At 41.6% G+C, this 21414-nt stretch overlaps 1 protein-coding gene across 5 annotated transcripts in view; it reads right to left on the reverse strand.

The window, feature by feature from the left end:
• Nucleotides 1–21414, reverse strand: part of LOC115210421 (sorting nexin-14) — a 196563-nt gene that overhangs the window by 150405 nt on the left and 24744 nt on the right. For all 5 annotated transcript variants that reach the window (XM_036501945.1, XM_036501944.1, XM_036501943.1 and 2 more), the window contains 8 exons: nt 19862–19937; nt 16728–16772; nt 12309–12389; nt 9321–9435; nt 6244–6399; nt 3878–3935; nt 1717–1783; nt 7–65 (listed from right to left, as the gene is read on the reverse strand). In XM_036501945.1, the coding sequence (XP_036357838.1) occupies nt 7–65; nt 1717–1783; nt 3878–3935; nt 6244–6399; nt 9321–9435; nt 12309–12389; nt 16728–16772; nt 19862–19937 (657 nt within the window). The remainder of the gene's footprint in view (nt 1–6; nt 66–1716; nt 1784–3877; nt 3936–6243; nt 6400–9320; nt 9436–12308; nt 12390–16727; nt 16773–19861; nt 19938–21414) is intronic.

The raw sequence follows: 21414 nt of genomic DNA on the forward strand, positions 1-21414 counted from the left end.
ACTTACTTAGTTCCAATTTTGACAGCTTGTGATACACATCGGTCTCCACATAACATTTTGTAATACTGCAAATAAAAACACAAATAACCTGCTGTAAACATCAGGAATTACTGAGATAATCTCTTTTCTAACCAAATCTACATCCATCACACACAAGTGATTTAATAATAATGAAATTATTGTATGTTTAAAAGCAGGAATATACAGACTATCATCCATAACCAAAACTATGCTCTCCTTCATCACATTCATCATTTAACGTCCGTTTTCCATGCTGGCATGGGCTGGATGGTTTGACAGATGCTGGCAAGGCCAGGAGCTGCACCATTGTCTGTTTTGGCATAGTTTCTACACCTGGATGCCCTTCCTAACACAAGCCACTTTACAGAGCGGACTGGCTGTTTTTTACATGCCACCAGCACCAGTGAAATACACTGGTGCTGATAAACCATTGAAAAGCTATTGAAATTTCAAGGAAGTGTTTAATAGCCATAGAATTTACTGGGTTTACCAAGACAATGTCTATCATCATCATCATCATCATCACCGTTTAACGTCCGCTTTCCATGCTAGCATGGGTTGGATGATTTTGACTGAGGGCTGGTGAACCAGATGGCTGCACCAGGCCCCAATCTTGATCTGGCAGAGTTTCTACAGCTGGATGCCCTTCCTAACGTCAACCACTCCGAGAGTGTAGTGGGTGCTTTTTACGTGCCACCAGCACAGGTGCCAGTCAGGCGGTACTGGCAATGACCTCGTTCGAATCTTTTTACACATGCCACCAGCACAGGTGCCAGTAAGGCGATGCTGGTAACGATCACGCTCAAATGGTGTCTTTTACGTGCCACTGGCACGGAGGCCAGATAGCCGCTCTGGTAACGATCACGCTCGGATGGTGCTCTTAATACCCTACTAGCACGGGGCTCAAGTGCCAGTAAGGCAACGTGCTCGAATGGTGCCTTTTAAGTGCCACTGGCACGGAAGCCGGACGGGCGCCAGTCATCAAATTTGATTTTGATTTTGCTTGCAATGTCTGTGTGACAAACTGTCATCACCTACAGCTCGGTGACAGTTATGTCCCTTTGGAAAGTTCTACTCTACGGTGTGATTGTGTTAAGGCAAGATATCAACTCTCCTAACAATGTGTACTTCTGAATCGAAGTAACTGAGTAATCTTTTATATTATGATACAACACGAAGGAACATGGCTATCACTACACTTCATTGGATAAAACATGTGACAACATAGCTATTGTTGTTGTATTTAGGAATGGTCATTTTGCCAGTTTAGCCAATAAAAACACACACACTATATATTTGGTGTTAATTTGCTTCAGCGTTATATATTTTTTACATTAATCTTAATCTTATTTCGGCCAGAGTTCTTCCATCACACTTCTGCTTTCTTCTTTCTTATTTGTGTGTCTCTCCTTACTGATGAGGTCACAGAAGTGTGATGAAAGAACTCTGGCCGAAATAAGATTAAGATTAAAAAATAAATAAAGCTGAAGCAAATTAACACCAAATATATAGTGCGTGTGTTTTTATTTGCTAAACTGTCAAAATGACCATTCCTAAATACAAAAACATCTGTTTCAACACATGATTTCACATCAAGAATCTTGCAAAACAAATATATAAACGTAACATAGCTATTGTTACAATTCATTTCTGTGAAACAGGAATAACTGAAATGTATCAGATGCTGAAACTTACTTCATCACTTTGGTGGAATAAAGGCAGGAATGTACTCTCCAAGAGATTGTAAGCATGTTCATAAGCTCTACAAATATAAAACAATTGTTAAAGAACATGATTACATGAGAGGAAACTTCAATAAAATTAATTAACTCTATTATTAGAATAGAGTAAATTATTCTAGAGTAATTTACTCTAATAATGACAAACACATCTTACTAAATTCTTCGTTATCTTCAAAAATAATTGAAAGGTAATGTTTCAAGAGAAATATAGCAAGGGATAAAATCTTTGACTTGTAAATTATTTCTTTAATTGAAGATTTTTATTGTTTAGCTTCTGGTAATTGAATAGAACTATGATCAAAAGGCATTCCAACGGTGACCATCTCATGGAGTCTTTTTGGGAGTTTGAAGAACACAATGTCTTATGTATCCTTTCTTCATTTAAAATGGTGTGATTTGAGGGAAATTTTCTTGTTGCCTCTTTCATTGCCTCCCTTAATGGTTTTCAAATAATGTGACCTGTTTCATAAAATAACATGGGCCCTTAAACGAAGATTTTGAAATAGTGTGGGGCTGACATTCAGTATTTTCCCCAAGACCATAACTTCATGTTTGAAATAAACTGATGGAATGTTAAGTAGGCTCCTACATAGGATTGAACCCATGAGTTGATAGTTGTTAGCAGCACCAGTAACAGTAATGAAATAAATAGTGAGGCAATGAGGGAGCCTCTAAATGGTTACCCAATCTGTGAGAAATAGCAGCAAAATTTTCCTCAAATTATACCCAATCAGAATGGAACTGGAAGCAAGACAAGATTGTCATGGCTGGAATGGCTTTGGTCAGACGCTAAACAACAGCTAAGTGCATTGCTATTTGAATTATAAACTGCAGAACTTTTCGATTTAAATGTTTCATGATTGATAAATAAAAGACAAGAATTCAAAATATTCTAAGGAGTTTATTTTTGATGAAATTTCAGGAGCTTTCCATTGCTTCAAATTTGACAATGTCAAGAGAACTAAACCTCACCAGACACGACCATCACCACCCCACAAATATCCAAATCACATGAAAACATTTTTATATTTCATCATCAACATCATTTAACATCCATTTTCCATGCTGGAATGGATTGGATGGTTTCACTGGAGTGGGAAAGCTGGACCTAGTTCCAATCGGCTTTGGCTTGCTTTCTACAGCTGGATGCTCTTCCTAACACCCAACCACCTTACAGAATGTGTTGGGTGCCTTTTAAGGACCCAGAATGGATGGGTTTTTTTTTACATGGCACTGGCATGGGTGCTTTTTGCAACCAGGTCAGTAACTACCAGTTGAATACTGGTCTCAGTCAGTTCAATGACAACATCCTGCCAAAAACACCAAGTATTATTATTATTATTGTTATTATTATTATTATTATTATTATTATCATCATTATTATTTTTATTATTATTATTATTATATTATTATTATTAAAGTAGCAAACTGGCCAAATCCTAAGCATGTGAAACAAAACTCTTGGCAGCATTTCATCCATCTTTACGTTCTGAGTCCAAGTTCCACAGAAGTCAACTTTGCCTTTTATCCTTTCAGAGTCGATGAAATAAGTACCAGTCATGTACTGGGGTCAATGTAATCAACTTCCCCCCACCCTCATAATTAGCTAGTCTTCTACCAAAATCTGAAGCCATTATTACGAAAGGCCAAATCATCAGCATGCAGGACGAAGTGCTTAGCAACCAAGCTTGGTTCTGCTTTTCGCTGTTTTGGGGGTCAATCAAAGGAGTATTGTTTAAGTACCAGACTCAATGTAAATCAACTCAACCTTCCCCCACATTTCAGGCCTTGTGCCGGTAACAGAAAGAGTTATTATTATTCAATAATTAATTAATTAATTAAGATAGTGGATTAGGGAAAAAACAGAATACTGGTCAAAATACTTTGCAGTATTTGTTCCAGCTGTTCATGTTCTTAGTTCAAACTCTGCTACATTCCAGTTTGTCTTTCATCCCTCCAAGGTTGACAAAAGAAAATACAAGAACTGGGTCAACTTTATTGAGTAAGCCCCTCCCCTTGAATTTCTGGCCTGGTCTCTAATTTAAAAGCAATTATCACGATTAAATATTAAAACATTAAAAAATAAACAAAAAGAGAAATGATAAAAATCTTACTTGAAAAGTGGAGGAGATGTTCTCAATTTAATCACATTTTGGTAAGGACCATCAACAACTAGAATGGAATAGAAAAAAGAAAACATATACACACACACACACACATATATATAGTAAATCAAAAAAAAAAAGAGAACAAACATCATCATCATTTAACCTCCATTTTCCATGCTGGCATGGGTGGACAGTTTGACTGAGGTTTGGAGAGCCAGTGGCTGCACCAGGCTCCAATCTAATCTGGCAATGTTTCTACAACTGGATGCCCTTGCTAATGCCAACCACTACGCGAGTGTAGTGGATGCTTTTTATGTGTCACCAGCACAGAAGCCAATCAAGGTAGGCCTGGCATCGATCACGTTCAGATCATGCTTTTTATATACTACCGGCACAGAGGCCAGTCAGGGGATGCTGGCATCGGCCACATCCAGATGGTGCTTTTTACATGCCATTGACACGGTAGCCAGTCAGGGGGTACTGGCATCGGCCATGTTTGGATGGTGCTTTTTACATGCCACCAGCATGGGAGCCAGTCAAGAGGTAGTGGCATCAGCCATGTTCGGATGGTGCTTTTTACATGCTACAAGCACAGGAGCCAGTCATGGGGTACTGGCCACAGCTATGACATTGGTTTAACTTAACTCAACAGGTCTTCTCAAGCATATCATATCACCCAATGCATCAGAGGTACTCTTAACTGGACTGGACAAGAAAAGAAAACAACATGAGGACGTGGTACATGCAAAGTATTAGCAGATGTTCAGGGAAGGAGAGAAAGGTGGTTTCACATTTCGAGCAAAGCTCTTCAGAAACAGGAGACAGAGGAATGACCAAGAGAAAAGGAAGACAGAGGGGAAAAAACCGCCAACGATTCACACACACACACACACACACACACACACATATATATAAGGAGAATTCACAAAAAAAACAAAAGATGAAGACAGGTGGTGTAGACAACAAACAGCTGTATTAGTTTAACGCTCAGGAAGTGAAAAAGTCTTTAACATTTCAAGCCTACGCTCTTCCACAGAAAAGAACACAGAAAGAAACAAGGAGAGAAAATAAAGAATATATATACAACGGATTTTCAGTTTCCATCTACCAAATCCACTCACAAGGCTTTGGTCAGCCCAAGGCTATAGCAGAAGACATTTGCCCAAGGTGCCATGCAGTGGGAGTGAACCCCGAACATGAGGTTAGAAAGCAAGCTTCTTACCACACAGCTACTCCTGCACCTATATATACACAGACAGACAGATACACATACACATATCATCATTGTTTTAACATCCACGTTTCCATCCAAAAGCCAAGCAGACTATGTTGAGGCAGATTTTATATAGCTAGAGATACCTTTCCAGTCACAAACACTCAACAATTTCCCAGTGAAGTGATATTTCCTCAAGGCTGACACGTTTTCACATAACAAATGACATGGCTTGTATAACAGTGACACTCAGTTATAACTATTTTATGATGTCAAGACAAAGAGACACACATATACACAAGGATTCTTTCAGTTTCCATCTACCAAATCCAATCAAGGTTTTGATTAGCTCAGAGCTATTGTAGAAGACACTTGCTCAAGATGCCAGGCAGTGGGATTGAACCCAAAACCATGTGGTTGGGAAGCAACCTTCTTAACCATGTAGCCACACTTGCACTACTGTATTATCATCATCATTTAACACCCACTGTCCATGCTGGTATGGATGGGATAGTTTCACTGGGCTGGCATGCTGGAAGACTGCACCAGACTCCGGTTTGATTTGGCATGGTTTTCTATGGCTGGATGCCCTTCCTAACGCCAACCACTCTGGAAGTGTAATAGGTGCACTACATGCCACCAGCACAGGTGCCATTTGCATGACACCAGGGTGCATTTACATGTCACTGGCACAGGTGCCAATCTGCATGACACCAGTATCTGCCAGGACTGCGATTTTGCTCAGCTTGATGGGTCTTCTTCTCCAGCAAGACATAATGCCAAAGGTCTTGCTTAACGCCTCCGTGAGGCCCAACACTCAAAAGGAACTCAGCCATTTTGCCTCCATGTGGCCCAACATTCAAAAGATGTTCTTTATGTTCCACTAGCACGGGTACACTTGGCTTGACGGGTCCTCTCAAGCACAGTACATTGCCAAAGGTCTCAGTCACCAGACACAAAAGTTTGATAGGATATTAAAGAGATAGGTAACCAGATTTAAGAAGACCAAAAGGGAAAAACTTAAATTTAAGCAGGTAAGAATGGGTCTTGGAACCAACCATTCCTAGTTTCTTCCTCTGACTGGGAGAGTTTCTGTTGAAACATCTTCAATATATAGACAGTTTGAATAAGAAATCTCTTACTTGAAAGTTATACTTACTGCTCTTTAGTTCTGTTACAACATCGTCAGCAAATAGGATTTTGTCCACTGCATAAGGGGCACAGTAACTTTGGTAAAGATCTTTGGCAGTGTTGTGCAGCTCCTTCAATTCTTCGTCCGTGAGATCTGGATTCAGAATATGACCACTGAAATCAGCTGAAATCAATACAAAAGCATAAAGTTAGTCAATCAACAACATCAACAACTTCATCCTCATCATCCACTTTTCCCTGCAGGCATGTGTTGGACAGGTCACCACAGCCCAACACAGTTGTTATTCAGAGCCACTGCCCTTCTAAACATGTCAGAGCTCATGTCTTACTCATATATTTCTAGTTCCAGCATGGTTTCTATAGATGGAAGCCTTTTATAGAGTCTACTGAATGATTTTGGCATAGCACCAGCACTAGAGGGGTTGTTTTGTCTCTCAACAATCCTAACCAACTTATATTATACCCATTCAATCAAAGTAACATAATCAAGAAAGGGTGTATAGAAGAAAGAGAACCAAGTTGAGAAAAGGATGAAAGATGGGTGGGGAGTGGGGAGGAGAAGAGGGTGGTAAGGTAGAGGGTAATGGAAGAAGGACAATGATATGATGAGGAGTAATAAAAGTGAGAGAAACAGGTTGAGAGAAGCAGATTGATAGGATGCAGAGTAATGGAAGAGAGGCAGCAATGGAATAGGAGAGAATGGAAGCGGCAGAGATGGGAAGGATAGGGTGTAATAGAAGAGGTTGCCATAGTCTTGTGAGTCACATGGCAACCAGTGGCATGAAAAACAGGACCCAGTACATGAATGTTAAGGTGATTGATGTTAGGAAGGACATCCAGCTGTAGAAATTATGCCTAACCGAAATACAATTCAGTTCTTGAACCAATCTGAGCCTGTCCAACCCTTCGACCCATGTCAGCATGGAACATGGATATTAAATGAGGATAGATATTATCATCATCATTATTTACTGTCCATTTTCCATGGAGGCTCCAACTGTCTGTTTTGGCACAACTCTATGTGGAATATCCTTCCTAATGCCTACCATTTTACATAATAAATATATATATATCATCATCATCATCATTGTTTAACATCCGTTTTCCATGCTAGCATGGGTTGGATGGTTCGACTGGAATCTGGAAAGCTGGGAGGCTGCACCAGGCTCCAGTCTGATCTGGCAGTGTTTCTACAGCTGGATGCCTTTCCTAATGCCAACCACTCCATGAGTGTAGTGGGTGCTTTTTACATGCCACCGGCACAGGTGCGAGGGGAGGCTGGCAACGACCACGATCAGTTGATGCTGGCATCGACCACGTACGGATGGTGCTTTTTACGTACCACCGGCACAGGTGCCAGGGGAGGGATGTATATATAAATATATATATATATATATATATATATAGAGAGAGAGAGAGAGAGAGAGAGAGACATACACTCACTATGCCTCCTTCCTACATTTTCTGTCAACTTAGTGGAGGCACATGGCTCAGTGGTTAGAGCATCGAGCTTACGGTCGTGAGGTTGTGAGTTCGATTCCCAGATTAGGCTGTGTTGTGTTCTTGAGCAAGACACTTTATTTCACGTTGCTCTAGTTCACTCAGCTGTAGGAATGAGTTGCGACATCACTGGTGCCAAGCTGTATTGGCCCCTTTGCCTTTCCCTTGGATAACATCGGTGGCACGAGGAGGGAAGACTGGTATGCATGGGTGACTGCTGGCCTTCCATAAACAACCTTCCCCAGACTTGTGCCTGGGAGGGGAACTTTCTAGGTGCAATCCCATGGTCAGTCATGACCGAAGGGGATCTCCTCAATGCACTCACAATCCACATCTAAAATAATAATAACAACAACAACAATAACCCTTTCTACTCTAGGCACAAGGCCTGAAATTTAGAGGAGGGGCCAGTTGATGAGATTAACCTCAGTATGCAACTGGTACTTAATTTGTCAACTCCGAAAGGATGGAAGGCAAAGTCACCCTCAGCAGAATTTGAACTCAGAATGTAGCAGCAAATGAAATACTGTTAAGTATTTCGTCCAGCATGCTAACGATTCTGCCAGCTCGTTGCTTTAACAATGAAAACAATAATGATTTCAAATTTTGGTACAAGGCTAGTAATTTCAGGGGGTGGGGATAAATTGATTACACCAAACCCCAGTACTTAACTGGTACTTATTTTATCAACCCTGAAAGGATGAAAGGCAAAGTCGACCCCAGCAGAATTCGAACTCAGAACATAGCGATAGGCAAAATCATCATCATCATTTAACATCTGTTTTCTACGCTAGCATGGGTTGGACGGTTCGATCGGAGTTTGGAAGCCATGGAGGCTGCACCAGGCTCCAGTTTGATCTGGCAGTGTTTCTACAGCTGGATGCCCTTCCTAACGCCAACCACTCCAAGAGTGTAGTGGGTGTTTTTTACGTGTCACTGGCACAGGGGCCAGGGGAGGCTGGCAAACAGCCACGATCGGTTGGTGCTTTTATGTTTCATCCAGCATGCTAATGAGTCTGCCAACTCACTGCCTTAACAATAATAAGAGAGAGAGAGATGCTTACCACAAGCCAGGCAGAATTGCAAAACACTAACAGCAGCTTCAGACTTCATAAATTGCATAAAAGTATACAAGAGGTCAGTTTGAGACATGATGTCTGCGAGTTCAAGATGTAAACACTGCAAAAGAGGAGAAAGAAATATGTGAAATGTCGTACAGGGTGTCCCAGAAAAATCTACCAATCAGATTTCTTTGTAATTAATCATTATCATCATCATCATCATCGTCGTTTAACGTCCGTTCTCCATGCTAGCATGGGTTGGACGGTTCGACCGGGGTTCTGGGAAGCCAGAAGGCTGCACCAGGCTCCAGTCTAATTTGGCAATGTTTCTACAGCTGGATGCCCTTCCTAACGCCAACCACTCCAAGAGTGTAGTGGGTGTTTTTTACGTGTCACTGGCACAGGGGCCAGGGGAGGCTGGCAAACAGCCACGATCGGTTGGTGCTTTTATGTTTCATCCAGCATGCTAATGAGTCTGCCAACTCACTGCCTTAACAATAATAAGAGAGAGAGAGATGCTTACCACAAGCCAGGCAGAATTGCAAAACACTAACAGCAGCTTCAGACTTCATAAATTGCATAAAAGTATACAAGAGGTCAGTTTGAGACATGATGTCTGCGAGTTCAAGATGTAAACACTGCAAAAGAGGAGAAAGAAATATGTGAAATGTCGTACAGGGTGTCCCAGAAAAATCTACCAATCAGATTTCTTTGTAATTAATCATTATCATCATCATCATCATCGTCGTTTAACGTCCGTTCTCCATGCTAGCATGGGTTGGACGGTTCGACCGGGGTTCTGGGAAGCCAGAAGGCTGCACCAGGCTCCAGTCTAATTTGGCAATGTTTCTACAGCTGGATGCCCTTCCTAACGCCAACCACTCCGTGAGTGTAGTGGGTGCTTTTTACGTGCCACCTGCACAGGTGCCAGGCGGGGCTGGCAACGGCCACGGTCAGATTGGTGTATTTTATGTGCCACCGGCACGGAAGCCAGTCGAGGCGGTGCTGGCATCGGCCACGAGTCGGATAGTGCTTTTTACGTACCACCAGACCAGGGATCCTGGCTGGTTCAATTCGATTTCGATTTCGCTTGCCCCAACATGTCTTCACAAGCAAAGGGGGTTGGCAAGGGTGCCTGTCGTACGGTCGCATTGGAGTATTTTACGTGCCACGGCCACGAGTCGGATAGTGCTTTTTACGTACCACCAGACCAGGGATCCTGGCTGGTTCAATTCGATTTCGAATTATATTATATATATATATATATTTCTTTACTGCCCACAAGGGGCTAAACATAGAGGGGACAAACAAGGACAGACAAATGGATTAAGTCGATTATATCGACCCCAGTGCGTGACTGGTACTTATTTAATCGACCCCGAAAGGATGAAAGGTAAAGTCGACTTCGGAGGAATTTGAACTCAGAATGTAACGACAGACGAAATACTGCTAAACATTTCGCCCAGAAAACAATCAAACTTCCTAAATTATACAAATTATGTTTTACCTATGTAATACAAGAATCAGATTTCAAAATGACCACCTCTTGCTTTGATCAGGGTCTGCAAACAAGTGGTTGCTGAACTGCAACAGCGCCACACAAGTAAGAAGAGCTTCTTTCAGATCCACTTGAGTATGAGATAGCTGAGACATCTCTCTTTAAGAGAGTCCAGGCAGAAAAATCCATTGGCTTGATGTCTGGGTTTGAGGGAAGCCAAAAATCATTGTCCCAAAAACTGCGAAAGTGCTCTCTGCACCATTTTTGTACATTTTACATTTGTGCAACTCTTACAAAGAATGCTGTGGGCATTGCATTGTACAAGTGCAGTACATTCCCATAAGCTTTTCTTTGCTAGAGAGCAATTGCATTTCTTTTTTTGCATATTATCCATTAATAGTTAAAACCCTTTTGCATAAATTTATTATCTTTTTGCATCCTTGCTATGCATATGTAAACATTTTCTAAATCTAAATGTTTATTTTGCAGAATGGGACAGAATAGTGAACTTTCTTTTGAAGTCTGTGCACAAATCATTGCTCTTCATAATGAAAAGATTATCATGCTGAGCCACAGCCTCTCAACAAAAATGTCACCATACAACAGCTGTTAGAACGATTAAAAGGCTGAACAAGAAAACTTTGAAAGCAGATCCAGAAGTGGAAGACCAAGGGAAGTCTCCCTTCGGGAGATTCAAATCTGCTTGATATGGCAGACACCTCACCCTGGTATCACACCTTATCTTACAAAAAAAAAAAAATTTACATTGACTAATGTAGTCCTTGATACTGTTATGAACCTGCCGTCGCTCAAACTCTTCGGGAAAAACCTGGGACCCTACCAAGTCAAGCAACGACGATTGACCGGCTCAATCGATCGGGGAAAGTTCGCCACGGAAAGGAGAGAATTCGGTAGGGAAGAATGGCAGCAGCGAAACCAGCGACCGGAGATACCAAACAACAACAACAGTAGTAGGAAGAGACACAAAGAGAGACGGCGGAAGGCAATTGGCTACATTTAACAACAGTTTATACAATTATACAGTTCATAGACAAATAAGTTCAGATCGAATCAAAACAACGACACATCAGGTATACATTTAAAGAAAACAACAAATCAAAACATTTAAACAGTTCAAATAACGTACACATTAACGATACAGTTCAGAGTTCTTTTAAAGTCTTTCTCTTCTTTTTTCACTAATCTAAACATAAGTAAACACATCACGTATCAACACAATTCACAATTCACATTGTTCGTTATAATCCCTTTAGCACTGTTCTTTCTTTTACTTAATTCACAATGTCCTTTATGATCTCTTTTTCCAGCACATCAACTCTTTTACATTTCAACATCAATAAAACCAAAATACATCAATTCAACAACACATACCGTTTCAATTCCTACTATAATAGCCGTGCCTTCTATCCACCTTCGCTCTCAGTCCTCTGTGTCTGTCTTTCTCAACGTTGTCACTGTCACCCTCTCACCTGTCATCTCTCAGATTGTGTGTCTGTCTTTCTCAACTGACCGCTTCCTTCGTAATCCCATTTGCCTTGTTACCACCTCAATTTCTCCGGCTGAACTGACTCACAGCTCCTGCTTTTTTATAGGGTAGTTTCCTTGACCCTTCCCTGACCGGGAAAAGGGTAGGGGTCTTTCCAAATGCCATCACTCTTTCGTGAATCTGACAGAACAAAGGACAATAACTTTAGATTGTAGACTTCCAGACTACACCCTAAGCAAAGTAGGTCAAAACAGTTGTTCACGGATTGACCTACTCGTATCAATACGAAAGACGGGGTACAACCAGAACCTTGTTGGTCGTAGGTGTACTTAATCAGAAACTTAATCTAAAGTGAAATGAGGTTTAATGATATTTTCTTACTTGAGATGAAAAGAAAAGTTCTTTCAGATTTGCTGCCATTCCATAGTCATTGTTGCAGTGAAACTTTGGGGAAAATGGTAGATGCTTAAGTTTTGAAAAAATATTGAAACCAAAACAATACTTACTGATGTGTTCTTAACTTGAACATCAGCCAAGTCTGTTAAAAATGGGACCTCTTCTGTTGGAGGTTTTGTAACTATGGGAGGCTGAAATAATAAATCAAAAATATATTTCATTGTTTTAACCCTTTCATTAATAGATTCTGTGGAAATACACTGCCTTTATTCCAAGAGATTTTGAAAATAAGGAATTTGGTAAAATACTTATCAGTATTAAGATGGGGTTTGAAACCTAAAGTAACATGAAATGTTGATAGAAGCTTTTAATTTAGATAACTTTAAAACAGGAAGCTTGTATCCTCAAAAGTAGGGGTGGTCCTGGGTAGGTTGCTATCAGAAGGGTTAATAATGATGTATGTCACTTTTATATTTGATAACATTCAATCAGTTAAAGTTAGAAAAACTATTAAAACCAATCAAATCATATCAACATTTCTTTCTTTCTCACAATTTAATAAAAGCCTTCTCCTCATAGTTTTGGATTTTAGGTGTGCACTCCCTAATTTTTGTAATAATTCCTGTTCCTAGACTTCAGCACTTGCTAATTTTGCTACATATACTTGATTAAAGAGCTGTGGAACTTGTAGCAGATTGTTTGATTGAGAAGGATACCTTTAGAGGGTAATTTAATTTCAATGATCCAACAGTTATGAGTTACAGAAGTCTTTTTAAAAAGGTTTTGGCCCTACCATAGCCTACTAGGGTCTGATATATAACCCAGTACAAATCATATACAATGTCTTCTTTGATTTATCAGCCCTCAAAGTTCTATCAACTGGAAACTCATCAGTATTTAATCCATTGCCAGCTCCGGTCAAACTGTCCATTTTCCATACTAGCCTGGACTGGACAGTTTGACCAGAGCTGGCAATGTTGGCAGCTGTACCAGGCTCCATTGCCTGTTATGTCATCGTTACTACAGCTGGATGCTTTCCCTAATGCCAACCACTTTATAGTGTACAAAGGGTGCTTTTTATGCAGCACCAGTAGGGTCGTCAAAGTAAAAACCAGCTGAATTTTTTTTTTTCTTTTTTGTTTAAACTGTTTATATTACAAGACAAGCAATTCACTTCATTATTTATTAAATTTGGAGTATAGGAAGAAAAACAGAGAAAATTAGTAGCCAAATTTTTTTATATTTAAATAAAATTTTAACATTTAGAAATTGTACATAAATTTCTCTTGACTTTTATTTGTTTACATAATGCAAGTTGATGAATTGTTTCTCCTCCAGTTTTATGTCCTGATGCAACTCGGCAGTGAACAGGAAGTGGTTCACATTGCCAGAGAGAGAGAGAGAGAAGCAAAACTAAAGAGAAGGGACATAACTCAATGGTTGTAAACAATTTTAAATCTTCATCACATTACGTAGGAATGGCCACACACTTAACAAAAGATTAGATTATTTCTGTCCTGTCCTGATGCCATTTTCCCTTCTGCTTCTGTCCTCTCTTTTACCCATCATCTCTCTTCTTCTCCTTCATCTAGTGTTTTAAATCCAGATTTTGTCCCCATTAACGGGGATGGCTGGATCTACCACACTACCATAGCATTTGGGTGTCTTCCCTTCTCAAGCTAATCCTCCCAATCTCCCCTTCCACCTGTCCCCTTGGTCTACCTCGCTTTCGCACTCCATTTACCTCAAATGCAATCACCCTCCTCAGGACATGCTCTTCATCCCTTCTCAAAACATGCCCATACCACCACACTCCATTCACCCTTGCCAGCCATTCCACCAATTATTCCAACCCCAGCATCCCCATCAAATCTTCAGTCCTCCTCTTATCAAACAGCTTCACCCCACACATTTCTCTCATCTACCATGAATCCATTTCTCACATCTCGTACGCAACACTGCATTGCTCTCTCAGTCCTTCTCAAAATTACCATCTCTCTCTCTCTCTCCCTCAGACACCCTGTCTCACTCCCTCCCAAACAGCATTGAAGCTCTCACACAACTCCTATCGACCCTTCTTTTCATCTTCAATGAGAACCTTTTCCCATATAACAATGCTCCACATTTCCTGAACTTCACCCAGCCAAGTCTCACTCTTGCTGTCACAGCTGCTTCACATCCACCACTTACATCCACCCCGCTCACCATCACTGTCTTCCCGAGGTTTATCTTCAAACCCTTGCTTTCAAATGCCTCCTTCTATTTCAAAAACTTCTCCCTCAATCCCTCCGTCTCATTCGTCAGAACAAGGCCATCCACATGCAGTATCTCCATTATCAATCCCTCTCTTGCACTCACCGTTACCGCATCAACCACTATTGCAAACACCGGTGACAACACAGATCCCTGATGCACACCAACTTTCACCACAAACTCCTCCGCGAGCTCTGATCCAATCCTCACTCTTGTCTTTACCCCCTCATACAAACTCATCATTGCCCTCACTATTATCTCCAATACACCTCTCTTCCTCAATGCCCACCCAATCACCTTCCTTGGAACCCTATCAAATGCCTTCTCCAGATCAACTCCTTATCTCAGTACTCCTCTTGCAATCTCCTTACAATGGACACTGCATCTATTGTCCCCCTTCCTGGCATAAGACCAAATTGTATCACGTCCACATCCACCTCTTTCCAAATTCTCCTCTCCAACTCCCTTTCCACTATCTTCATTGCATGCTCCAATAACTTCACTCCCCTATACACCCCACAACTCATCGCATCCCCCTTTCCTAGGAGATCGGTACCACCACACTTAGTGCCCAATCATCTAGCAGTCCTCTTCCATCCTGCACATCTTGGCAGATCTCCATCATCACAACAATCCCTATCTCTCCACTTGCAGTTATCATTTCCATACTTACTTCTGCTGGACCAGCTGCCTTTCCTATTTTCCTTTCCTTCATTGCCTCTACTACTTCTTCCCAACTAACCCTCTCCACTGGCCCCGTCACCACAGCAACTTCTACCCTCTGATCCCATTCATTCTCCTCATTCATAATTCCCTCCATATGCTCACTAAAATTCAACCTTCCATCACTCCCCCTCATGCATCTTCCTCCCTCAACATCTCTTCCATAATTTTTCATTGATTTAACAAACCTAAACACTCTATCTGGGTTCTCATCCAGCCCACTCAACTTCTCCTCAGCCTCCTTCCACATAGATCTCGCAACCACTCTCTTTGCACGATTATTCATGTTATTATACCTGGCTTTCATTTGCTCAGTCCTATTATTACATAAAGCTTTGTGTGCCTCCTCCTTCCTTGCTATCGCATCCCTCACCTCCTCATTCCACCATCATGTAGCTCCTCAATCTCTCTTACCTTTCATCCTTCCACACACTTTGTCACATGCCTTTAGTACCCCTTCTTTCAAAGGCTTCCACAAATCCAGTGCATCAGTGCTTACCAACTCCCCAACTCTTTCCTCAAGCCTTGCTCTTGTTTATTCTTCCTTCAGTTTCTACACCTTTCTCCTTTCAACCGTTCCCTTTCTCACACACTTTTTAAATTCCCTCTTATCCAAGTCAGCAACCACCAACCTGTGCTGCAACTCCCACTGGTATTGTCTTCACATTTCTCAGATACTTTCTGTTTTTACTGCCAACCAACACAAAATCAATCTCTGTCTCATTCCCTCCTGCACTGAAAGTCACCTTCCTTTTCTCTGTTTTCTTAAACCACATGTTCACCACATACAACTCTTTCTCATCACAAAACTCCAACAGCATCCTTCCTTCCAAATTTCTCTCCCCAATTCCATTTCCCCCATGCACACCCTCAAAGCCCTGGATCCATTTCCCAACATATCCATTAAAATCACCCATGCCCCAAATCAATTCATCTACCTTTTGTAAGTCCCACTTATTTGCCATTTCATCAAAGAACTGCTCTTTCTCAGCGATCCCTCTTCCACTTTGCAGACCACACCCACAAATCACCCTCACCACATCTTCCTCAACTACTAACACTACTGTCATCACCCTGTCACTCTTTCTCCTAACTGCCACCACCTTCTCACAGATGTCTTTCTTCACCAAAACTCCCACACCTCCAGTCCCCTTGCCATTTCCTGACCACCACAACTTGTACCTTCTTCCTTTGACCCTTATATATCTTGCACCTTGGCCCCTCCACCTAGCCTCCAGCACGCAGCTCACATCCACCCTCCTCTTCCTCGATTCCTCACACACCTCAGTTCCCCTTCCACACAGACTGCCCACATTCCAACTTCCCAACCTCACCCCAAGCTTCTCCTCAGGCTGTCAGCCATCATAAGGCAAGACATACTTGTGCAACCCAGGATGAAGGTTTGCACCTTCCTTTTTGAGGTAGGCAGGTGCAGCCCACCCCAACCTTTGAGCTGGCTGGTGCCCATTCTCCTTTGCTATCATGAGGCTTTTTTTGGAGCTGGATTTTCTACTCTGCTACCATAATGTCTAGAATAGAGAGAATCTACTTACTGGGGTGTTGTCCAGGAAAACCAATATCAGATTGTTCACATTGTCCTGAAAAATAAAATCAATAATAACAATAACATTACACTGCAATGTTAAGATATATAAATATTTCACTGGTTATTGCTAATCACCATCAGCACTTCATAATTTTTTCCTAGAGCGGCTAACTGGCTTCCGTGCCGGTGGCACGTAAAAGACACCATTCGAGTGTGATCGTTACCAGCATCACCTTACTGGCACCCGTGCCGGTGGCATGTGTAAAAGATTCGAGCAAGGTCGTTGTCAGTGCCGCCTGACTGGCCCCCGTGCTGGTGGTACGTAAAAGCACCCACTACACTCTCGGAGTGGTTTGCATTAGGAAGGACATCCAGCTGTAGAGACACTGCCAGATCAAGATTGAGGCCTGGTGCAGCCATCTGGTTTGCTAGCCCTCAGTCAATCATCCAACCCATGCTAGCATGGAAAACGGACGTTAAACGATGATGGTTAAACGATGATGTAACAAACCATACCCAACACAGCATGCTGCATGTCTACTGTGGGGTTTCTCCCCCACAGCAAGACGCCTGTTCTTGTCCCTTTATCATACTGTAAACCTCTCAGCATGGGGGCATTAAGCCACCTCCCTCAATATTACCCGACATGTAGCAGAAACTTCTTGTCCTGCAAGTTACTTGGTGACCGCACTGGTAGAGATGCCACGTAAAATGTATCCAACACACTCTGTAGAATGGTTGGAATTAGGAAGGCCATCCAGCCTGAGAAATGATGCCAAAGCAGACGCTGAAATTTGGCACATTCCTCTGATTCACCAGCTCCTGTCAAACTGGAAAACAGGCACCAAATGATGATGGTGAGTGGCAGAAGAGTGTCTAAGAGAATTTCAGATTAGTAGGGAAAGACAGGGATAAAACACAACTTGTGGCTTACCCTCAGGTTAGAGACCTGATCTAAATGGCTCTAAAAGACTGGACTCAGCTGAAGATGATTCATGGTGGTAGACCAACCTGAAAATCTGCCGATTAATATCAACAGGAATGATATGAGTAATAAAGGACCCAGGGATCAGCTTCGAATGCTTACAACTGAGGAATCTCAACTAAATGCGCATAAAGGACCAGGTGGTGGTGTGTTAGGTCAACCATCCAAGGACCAGGTGATGGTGTTGGATGTGGTGGTGTTCAACTGGGCATTGTATTAGGTCAACCACTCAAATGATAAATGCTACACATGAAAACAAACAAATTTTAATTATGAAGCAGACACAAACACAGGCACGAGGAAAGGTCACCGATCCAATTGCTATACCTTCTTTTTAAACCAGTTGAGGAATATTCTCAGAAAAACCAATATGGTAGTCATGGTGACAAGAAGAGAATGACATTTTTTTACTTTGAGTTGAAAATTAAATTTTTCACGTGGAATTATTTTAGAGGTGTTGCTATATCAGAAAGGTTTCCAATTAGTAGAAACCAGACAAATTGGAATTATTTACATTTGCGGATATTTGTCCTCATCTTGTTTCTTGTTAACACAACGTTTTGGCTGATATATCCTCCAGCCTTCATCAGGTGTCTTGGAGAAATTTCGAACCTGGGTTCTCATTCCTAAGATATTTTTCAATATTATCATTATTATTATTATTCAGGTGACTGCCTGGAATCAAACTCAGAATCTTGGGGCTAGTAGCCTATGCGCTTAACCACTACGCCATATGCCCATGCAGTGACCTGAACAACAACAACAACAAGAGCAGCAACAGCAACAACAATAATAATAATAATGCCCTGATGCATTACCAGACAGTGGCTCTCATGGCTTCTGATCTTAACTGATTGGAAGATCAGTTAAGATGGGCTACAGCAAATATTCTGCTCAATACCACAGATTTGCTTGTCAGTTGTTTGACTTTAACCAGTTGAGTATGTCCCTTAGTGACTGACGATATGTGCATCTCTAATCACGAGCAGAAGTAGTGAGGGAGCATTATAGCCATGTGTTGAAAGGAACTCTTAGAGGTTTGAATAATTCACCTTTGGAAACATGGGTGGTTCGTTCAACATCCTTAAACAATCCTTATTCAGGGACCTTTTGAGCGGGATGGGCTACTCGACCAGAAGAAAATTCTAACTGGGCCCTACCTGCAAGGTCATGCACTGTTTATCTTGATATATCACCATGCCGCACACATATGGTTGTGATGCATGTACCTGGTGTACCCTTATCAGATGGGTAATCATGATGGGTATACTGGGCTTCGTATATTTAACCCCAGTGTCACTTTGATGGCATGCACTGCTCTCTCACTCAATGATGATGATAATAATAATAATAATAATAAATGCCCTGATGCAGTACCAGGCAGTGGCTCTCATGGCTTCTGATCTTAACTGATTGGAAGTGTTATCATGTACATTGTTTTGTTTTGGTATAAAAGATGGGCTACAGCAAATATTCTGCTCAATATCACAGATTTGCTTGTCAGTTGTTTGACCTTAACCAGTTGAGCATGTCCCTTAGTGGCTGACGATATGTGCATCTCTGATCACGAGCAGAAGTAGTGGGGGGAGCATCATGGCCATGTGTTGAGAGGGATTCTTTGGGGTTTGAATAGTTCACCTCTGGAAACATGGGTGGTTCTTTCAACATCCTTAAACAACCCTTATTCAGGGACCATTTGAGCGGGATGTGTTACTCAACCTGAAGAAAATTCTAACTGGGCCCCACCTGCAAGGTCATGTGCTGTTTATCTTGATATGAGATCACCATGTCGTGCACATATGGTTGTGATGCATGTGCCTAGTGTACCTTTATCAGACGGGTAGTCATGATGGGTATATTGGGCTTCGTATATTTTACCCCAGTGTCACTTTGATGGCATGAACTGCTCTCTCACTCAATAATAATAATAATAATATCGAAAAATACCTTAGGAATGAGAACCCAGGTTCCAAATTTCCCCAAGACACTTGATGAAGGCAGGCATGTATATCAGCCAAAACATTGTGTTAAAAACAAACAAGATGAGGACAAATATCTGTCAAATGTAAATAATGTAAATAATTCCTCATCTCTTAAAAATTGAACTGTAATGGAATTATTTGTAGGAAAAAAATCTATTTAAATCCGAGACTTACCGGATCAGCAAGAACGTCCATACCAACTTGGAGTAAAGAACCAGAAATAACTTCCCGCACCAAATTACACGTGCTTCTGTGAATGGGAAACGGAGCCTGATTAAACAATTGGATGTTTCTATTACAGGATTAGACTGGACAGAGGAAGAGGAGATGGGGAAGAACAGACAGACAGACAACAGGAAATAAGACATTATAGTATGTATATATATAAATGTGTACGTGTATATATATACACACACATCATATACTTAGTTTACTGTTCTATTAAGTTAGGTTCAGCAAAAAGCGTACACCATCCAGTGAAAAATATCATTTAATGTAATACTCTACAGGTGTGAGCTACAAATAGGTTCTTGCATCGGAGACATGGGTCCAGGCAGGTCTTTATAGCATTCCTTCTGTCTCCAAGCAATCTTCAGGCTCAAGGCACATTATAGGAGTCTCCTTAACCACATGCCTCAATGGCAGGAAACTATTAGGAACTCTTATTTTAATACAGTGTACATTAAATGACATACACACACACACACACACACACACACACATATACTAGCACTATGACCCAGCAACGCCGGGTCATAGTGCTAGCGCATGCATATACAGCTGCGTGCGTGCACACATACACGCGAGTACTGTCGAAATCTCTGACCAATCACATACAGCTAGCTGCCATTCAATTGGCGTATCAAGTTTTGGGCATTTTCATTGGGTTTTGGATAGAAAATTCACAAAAAAGTCACATCTATTGATTTTTTAATGGCTTTGCGGGGTGATTGGGGAAATGTAAAGATGTGCATGACCAGTATTGGACGGTTTTGAATGACCATAGAAAGTGCGAGCCCTCTAACTGAAAAATTGTGGATTTGTATAAAGGATACACAGACATTTTGTCGTTTATATATTATAGAGATACACATATATATGCTGCTTTGACTGGCTTCTGTGCCGGTGACACGTAAAAAGCACCCACTACACTCTCGGATCAGATCAGATTGGGGCCTGGTGCAGCCTCCTGGCTTCCCAGACCCCAGTCAAACCATCCAACCGATGCCATATGGAAAACAGATGTTAAACGCTGATGATGATGATGATATATATATCATCATCATCATCATCATCGTTTAGCGTTCGTTTTCCATGCTAGCATGGGTTGGACGGTTCTACTGGGGTCTGTGAAGCCAGAAGGCTTCATCAGGCCCAGTCAAATCTGGCAGTGTTTCTATGGCTGGATGCCCTTCCTAACGCCAACCACTCCATGAGTGTAGTGGGTGCTTTTTACATGCCACCCGCACAGGTGCCAGACAGAGCTGGCAAACAGCCACGAACGGATGGTGCTTTTTATGTGCCATCGGCACGAGGCCAGTCGGGGCGGTGCTGGCAACGGTCGCGAAACGGAAGGTTCTCTTACATGCCACCGGCACTGGTAACACATCTGCAATTTCCATTGATCGATTTCGATTCTGATCCTCACTTGCCTCAACGGATCTTCACAAGTAGAGTTTCGACATGCCACCGGCACTGGTAACACATCTGCAATTTCCATTGATCGA

Source organism: Octopus sinensis, linkage group LG4, assembly GCF_006345805.1.
Source record: "Octopus sinensis linkage group LG4, ASM634580v1, whole genome shotgun sequence".
In the NCBI taxonomy this organism is placed as follows: Eukaryota; Metazoa; Mollusca; class Cephalopoda; order Octopoda; family Octopodidae; genus Octopus; species Octopus sinensis.